The 7,856-nt window shown below is 38.9% G+C and overlaps 1 protein-coding gene across 1 annotated transcript; it reads left to right on the forward strand.

Moving 5' to 3' along the window:
- Nucleotides 1-305: 305 nt before the first annotated feature.
- Nucleotides 306-3,909, forward strand: LOC121963316 (metalloprotease TIKI2-like; the record flags this gene model as incomplete). Its single annotated transcript, XM_042513620.1, has 3 exons — nt 306-370; nt 2,663-2,947; nt 3,256-3,909. Coding segments are annotated over 3 exons (585 nt in total), but the record flags the coding sequence as incomplete, so codon positions are not given.
- Nucleotides 3,910-7,856: the final 3,947 nt, after the last annotated feature.

Below are 7,856 nucleotides of genomic sequence, written 5' to 3' on the forward strand. Positions count from 1 at the left end.
ACACCAATAATGTAATGGTAATATGGACTGTGAAACAAAGCATTTGTGCACATTTAGTTTTTGGCAGGCGCGCAGATACATGTGGACATCCATCAACAGAGCCCATCAAAAAGAGAGTGAAACTCAGCCAGTCCGCATCCGTCTTATTCTCTCCAGAGTCGAGCTATTTAACCTCAGTAGATTTATTGAAGTGCAAAGCAGATATGGTCCAAATTGTGCTCTGTAACAAATAAAGCTAAGCTATGCAAGAATCCTTTGATACCTCATCAACTCCCTCACCTTCCTCCCTCCCTCCCTCTCCCCAGCCTGCCAAAGGCGAGCTGCCAGCGGTGGTTCTGCCTGTTCTCAGCAGCCACTGCTGGTACAACTGGTAAACACACACGTGTGCATGTGTACGCAGGGTGAGTGGAGAGATGCACAGTGCCAAGGAGCAGGGTTGTACACACACTTAAACTCACACAGAGGCTTGGCGTCCTGCAGCAGTTCCCCACAAAAACTTCCACAATCCCTCTTAATATCTCAGTGTGTGTGTGAGTGTGTGTGTGCCCATTCCTTGGCACAGAGCAGCTCCCCTCTCACCTTAGGGGGTTGATCCATGGGCCCATAAAATAGGAACAAAAGCCACTTGAATCAGGCTGATAATGGAAACAACAAGGGGCATCCCTTTAAAAACAATAAATCCATCCATCCTTCCATCCATCCACCTAACCAGCCATCCGGGGCTTTTACAAACTGCTCTCTGCACACTGCAGCTGTAAACTCTCTATCTCCCTGTTTGCAAAGTTGTGGGCTTCAACCAGTGGTTCTGGTTTGAAAGCTGACAAGTGGACTGACTTACTGTGGTCACAAAACACTTACGTACGTTTGCACACACACGACCACATGACCACACACTTACACGTGTGCACATACACTTTGAGCTCCCTGATACAAGGTGACATGACGGGCGAGGAAAAACACCACGAGATGGTTGAATGAGAGGTGTTTATGACAGCCTCAGACCTGGAGTGTTACGGACCGATTGGCCAAAGGTCTTACAGAGCGATTATATGACTGACAGACAGACTGGAGGTGGGTTTGGCTCCACAGTAGCTTGACCGCAGGCCTGGAGCTATCATCACCCTGACCGAGGGGGGTTTTCATGTCTGTAAAAGTAGAAGTGCAGACCATCAGATTTATGATCACCGGAGGAACAAAATGAGTGCGGTAATTATGAGTGAGCAGAGGACATCATGGCTAAGATTCATTCTACGATCCATCATATCACTCACATTCAACAATGTGAAATTGTAATATCAAATTTAACACGAGCATAGGAAATGCTGTACTCTCTACTGCTGTGTAACTCCCTTAAAGTTGGAATATGTAGGATTTCGAGGTATCTAGGGGTGAGATTTGCAAAACTGCAACCAGCTGAAACTTCTCCCATGCAAGCATTAACTCCCGGTTAGGATTCCTTCAGTGTTCATGTTCAAGAGGTTTTTACCAGGAGCGAAGTAATCCACAGAGGTTTCTTCCTCCCCAAAACAAATGGACCAAGTGATAAAATGAAGGTAAAAACACTGAATAAAGCAGTTTCACATTACATATCAGTGTTTCTCTGACACTATTTCACATGACGTAGATGGGCAACTGGCCCAGCACCTGCTAATATATCTTTACCTTTTTTCTCTGATAACTTGAAGATCCAAATGTTCAGGAGGTTTCTTACTGTGAACAGAGTTATCCACAGAGGTTTCTTCCTCTCCAAAACAAACAGATCAAGTGATTCAAACTGGTAAAAACACTGAATAAAGCAGTTTCACATTAAAAATTTGTGTTTTTCCAAAGCTGCTCATTGCAGAGGGGCTGCTAACTATGCTGGCAGATGTCGAAAAACGAATGGCCCTATCAAGAGCCAGTGTTTGGTTTGTCCGTTCTGGGCAACTGTAGAAACAAGGCGGTGCAACATGGCACACTCTGCAGATGCCCTGTGTAGATATAAATGGCTAATTTTAAGGGAACGAAAACATGACATTCTTATTTTCAGGTGATTATACACCAGAGAAAACATACTTAGTATATTATATTCTATTTCTGCCAATATATCCCCCGAAATCCTGCACACTGGACCTTTAAATGATGAGTACAGTTGGCTCTTTTTGATGTCCCACCGTCAAACACAAAATCACATGCGAGCCATATTGTCAGGAAAAGTACAAGAGGGGAGAAAGTATGAGTAATGGGAGGACGAAAGAGGAGCATGGCAGAAGTTTTCGAGGAAAGGCCGACGATTCTGGGTGGTCTGCTTTGGGCAGATGTCAGTTTTGATGTTACAGTGCGGCCATAAGAGTTACAACTTCCTCTAATGTGCCTGCTGGGTATTAATGCCGCTCAGCGCAGTGTTTATGGGGCAAGACGTAGCGTCCATGTCTTTGATTGAAGTCAAGAGATGTAAGTGGGAAGCAATGGAGTGGTCAGAAACCACAAATAATAACATTTAAAAAGTTATACAGCCTCATTCTGTAGTTTCAATTACAATCATCTCAGGCACATTTTTCCATCTGTAGGTCAAACGTTTCAGTGATGCCTTTGAATACACACGATTCATACAGTGAAAAAAAATCCTGAGTGAGATTTTATGAGTTTAAACTGACTCCATATCTGTTTTTTCTTTCTCCAGGAGCAAACCAGCTGAAGAGCCCGCAGTGTGGTCCAGCGAGGAGAGCACCGACAGCAGCACGACGTCTCCAGACAGCTGGCCAACTACTCCACCAGAGATGGAGGTGGAGCTGGAAGACCCAGAGAACATGCCCGGCCTTGGAGACGAGGAGCTGCCTCACATTCTGCTCCCCGACAGCCTGAGTCAGCTGGAGGAATTCGGACGGCACAAGCGGCCTCGCAAAGCTCACCGCGGCCACGGGAGGCCCCGCCTCTTCAGTGACCTGTGGGTTCGCATCGGAGATAGGTGAGATATCCATGATGATCTGTTTCCTGTAGTGACTTTAAGGTCTTTAAAATATATGAGCTTTATAAAGTAACTTATATGGACAGTTTGGATTTTCTGAATTGATCTTTATGGTATCGGCAAAATGAGGGTGTTACATCGCTCTCTTCAAAGCCAGACTCCACTGAGAAAAATATGTTGCCCTTAAACTAGGGACTAAGAAGAAAATCTGGACCAGACCAGTTGGATCACTGTGTTGGAGCATTTGTGTAACAAGTGACAAACATATTTGAGCTAAAGCCTGATTTCTTGTGTCCTCTTTACTTCAGCACCACTCCACCGCCTAACGTGAGGATAATCAACGGCTATGTGACAGTGGAGCCTCCGCTGACCCATCAAGAGCAGCACAGACGGATGGAGATCTCCGCCGCAGAGCGACATCCCAGCCCAGCCTCCTCCACTCCGCCCAATCCCAGCTCAGCCCAGCCGGCCTCGGTCCACAGCACACTCACACTGTCTTGTATTTTAGCCTGGCTATTATCACACATGCTGTTCACCTCCTGACCACAAGACAGCGTTATCTCACAGACAAACAGAGACTACTGCGTCCGTACCAGAGCAGTGGAATGCACCAGATAAACAAGGAATGACCATCAGCACATGCAGAAAAAAGACGAGGAACAAATACTGCTGTCAGCCTCCACCTACAGGGAGGATCATCTTCAACCAGCTGAAGTCTTCACAAAGATGTCTCAAAATGTGTGGAATAAGCTCTCAGCCACGAAACAAGCAACAAGTGGACTGTGTTAGAGTCTTCAAACCTCGTGAAAGAATTACGGTAGAATAAGAAACACATAGCACAATGAAGACCTGTAATTTTGAAGAGTTTGTGTGGTGGAACTTTCTACCTAATGAAATCTGTAATACTGTGTAGAAAAAAATAAGACATTAATAATGAGAGTAGGACATACTAATAGCAGTTGTAACTCCGTGATAAATGAGTTGAATGCAGGAGGTGGAGCACTCAGTTGCCACTTTTTTTGTAAATTGTGCATTTTGTTCATAAAGAAATATTGTATATTTATTATTTCTGGAAGAAAAGAGTATATTTTCTTGTTTTTTTTGAGGATACAAAAAATAAACTTTGAAAATGAATGAAGTGTTTCTTTTATTTATTTATTTTTTTCAGCGGACAGAGGATTTCGACCAGACATTCATGGCCAAATGTAGGAGGCAAAATAGAATCCAATTAAGGCCACAAAGAGAAACATCAATGTGCTTAATTTTGGAAATATTGATTAATCACAATAATTTAAATAAATGTAGTAATGTGTGTATGTAAAACAAATGTCACTTTATGAAGCTTAAGATGTGTCATACTTTGTTTAACACTTTAAAACTCCCTTTGGAACAATTTTTATGGGTAATGAACTTAAAACGTGTGTTCAGAAATATGGTAATTAAAACTTTGGAATTTCCTTTAGATAAAACGAAAAAACTAGCTGGAACAAATTAACTGGTGTATGTTATTAACTCAAAAATGTGTGTTCATAATTATGGTAATAAGGTATTTAACTGCCATATTTACACATTTTTATGTTGATACCTCATAAAGATGAGGTTTTTCACATTATTTACAAGGAATTTTGAAGTGTTATGTACTGTTACCATTATTATGAAAACATGTTTTTAAGTTGATCACTATTAAAAATTAAATTTTCCACATTATTTAAAAGGAATTTAAAAGTGCTATACACTTAATTACCATAATTATGAACACAGTTGATTCCTCAGAAAAATTATGTTATTGCAGCTATTTTTTTTTCACAATATTTTAAAGGAATTTTAAAGTGTTAACATGCTAATGCTTTTATGGACTGTAAATAGATAAACATGAAAAAAAAAATAATTTATTTTAAACTGTCAGTCAAACAACTCGTGACTACAGTAAATACCCATAAAATATATCCTAAAAACGTAGCTTGAAAGTAAACAGCAGTTAGTTGAACATGAATGCAGAAAGCAGTCTATGTGCAACAGGTGAGCTCAATCTGCCACCTGCTGGCTAAAAGTAATAAAACACTCGCTTTGAGACCTCACGAATAGTACTAGAGTTGAATCAAGTACCAGTCAGGGTACTACACAAAATCAAAAACATCAGATCTCATGAGGGAAAAGGTTACGACAAATGTCATTCAAATTCATAATTCACCATAATCATCCATCCACCTGCAATACAGTATTTCTGATTTAAGGATCTGCTTTTTAGTTACTTTTTTTCTGAAAAGTACTGCTATATTGCTTTACTGCTCTTTTATAAGATATTTTATTCTCTAATGTTCTATATACTAATAATATATATCTTTTCGATTTGTTAGTTGCTTTCTAGAGATTCTGGGTGGGATCGTTTATCAACATGATTTGATTTGAAAAATGGCGTGTGGAGGAGGGCACATGTAAAGTCAGAGGGTTGCAGCTTTTCCATGACAGGTTAAGACAAGTGCACAGGGATTTAAGGAGATTAAGATTTGATGTCACATAAAACTAAAGCATGGATGACAGTTTCTACTTACAGAAGATAATATCAGTCACAAACAAATGGCAATAATGTTCTGCTCTTCCATGCAATTTCAGGTGACTTAATCTATTCAATGAAGAGCTCTCAAACCAACTGAAAGTGTTCAAAGGGGCCACTACAAACGTACTGGCTGCCTACACTCTTTCAAGAATCTTGTGCATTGATAACAATTCAACAGTTCAAGGTCAAAAACAAGATGAATCGAAGGCGTACTGAGGGCATGAGGGCAGCTGATTGATTAATTGTATATTAAACTGTCAGTGAAAGGTAGAGGGCTTTGCTGCTATGATCTTGTTCAGTCTATCTGCAGAGACAACAGTTTTTTTCTTTTGATGCAATAATCTTAGTCTGAACCCCAAATGAGTGTGTGTACACGCTCATTTGACATACTGCATGTCATGGTCGGTTCATTTTCAGAAGAAGCATAATTTTACCCTCCAGATTTTAGTTTAAAGGCACCAAAAGAAGAATTCCAGTGAACATTTGCCTGATGCTTTTCATTACATCACTTTTTACTCTTCGAGTAAAAGAGATGATATATTTACTTTACAGAATTAACCTTATTATGACGACAAAAAAGCAAATGTGACTACTAAACATCCACAATACAGCCTACAAGTTTGAGAAGCTACAGGAGAGAAGCAGCCACTGTTGAAGTCTGAAGAAAAATACAGACTAAGAAAGCATAAGATGAGCGCTCAGCGGTTACAAGCATCAGTCAGATTCCTTTGTGCTTAACCCCACGTTGCTTCAGCTGAACTATTTAAAGGTTAAAAGCAGAAAATTCTGGTTGTACACACAGAATTACATCGGTTAAGCAAAAATTATTTAACTTTTAAATATAAATTAAAATGCTAAAAAATGTGTTGCATTGCTGCAGTTAGCACTTTTACCACTAAGTGGTGCTAGAGTCACAAAAACCTCAGTGACGGCTCACACACAACAGCCGCTGCCTCAAACAGCTGACAGGCCTCTGGAGCAGAGACTGAGACTGAAGACAAGCAGAGACAGAAGAAGGCTTTGCTTTTTGGATACTATATCTTATTTGAAAAAGTTCAGAATTGAACCAGAAAATAGCCTACACAAAAAAATGTCACGTGATAATCAACCTGATAAATAATATTTCATTGCACATTTGAGATAAGCCAATGAACACTGGACGTCCTTTTCTGATTCAGTCTGAGTCAACGTAGCTTTTATATAGTGTTTATATTGTATTTTAAAATCAGTGCAAAACTATAGACAGAAGTACAATTATTTTTTATTTTCTGATTTCCCAATTTCAATTGAATGAAAATTACTGACATTTTTTTTTTTTTTTTTAATTAACCAAACATATTTTACAATGTTTATCACATTATTGTGACAATTTAAATTGTGTTAAAATGTATTATAGTGGTGTTATATTGTATTTTATGCAATTTATCAATTAACATCAATTAACGTTTCTGAGCAGATTCAGAACAACAAATTGTATTTTATGTTTGTGCAATAACTCAATAAAACTGAAAGAACATTATGGTTTGTTTTACTGACACTTTTATGATATGGGATAAACAGCAGTTTTAAAAATGTGTATAACTCATTTAAATTTCTCAGAAAACACTGCCTTGTGGTTAGGATTAGGATTAAATCAAAAAACATTTTCCTGACTCCAGTGTGGCTTTGGCATGTATTAATCAAGCAGTTTCAAAAAACAATTAAAAAATTAAAAGATCCATCTCAATGTATCAAAAGAGCAGAGAAAATGAATTCAATCAACCCCATAATTAAAACATATTTTGTAGATTAAACTAATTTAATTGGACACTTATTTATGTGACAATATTAATCAGTACAATAAAGTGAAATAAACCAAATACCTTAGTTAACAATATCTTAAGTGCAGTAATTTTGTTTCAGCTTTAAACTGGTAAGATGGGACCAAAACCTCTTAAGATGTTTTAATTAAATGCCTCTTATCAATATTAATTAAACTGTATAAATAATTACAGAGCAAATTTTGTTTCAAATTTAACTTTACACTTATCTTTTAAGAGAGACATCACCTCTCAAAGAGCCTCCTCTTAAATGGTGAAAAAAGAAAAAGGTGGTGAAGAGCAAGTTTTTTAGAACAAACAGCTTTTTCGCCCCTTAAGCCAAGACAGGACAATATTTGCCTAAGCTAGAATACCATTTTCCCTGGACTTTGGGGTGTTGTTTGAAGGAGTGGGGGCCTTGACAGGGCGCTCTGAGGGCTGACCCTCACTCTGCCGGGGACACGCCGCCAGCCGCATATAAATAAAAGATTACAGTGGAAAATCAATTTCTGAGCAAACTCATTAAAAATGCCCCTCGCCTTAAATGATTCCC

This window comes from Plectropomus leopardus, unplaced genomic scaffold (genome assembly GCF_008729295.1).
Source record: "Plectropomus leopardus isolate mb unplaced genomic scaffold, YSFRI_Pleo_2.0 unplaced_scaffold10856, whole genome shotgun sequence".
Taxonomy (NCBI): domain Eukaryota; kingdom Metazoa; phylum Chordata; class Actinopteri; order Perciformes; family Serranidae; genus Plectropomus; species Plectropomus leopardus.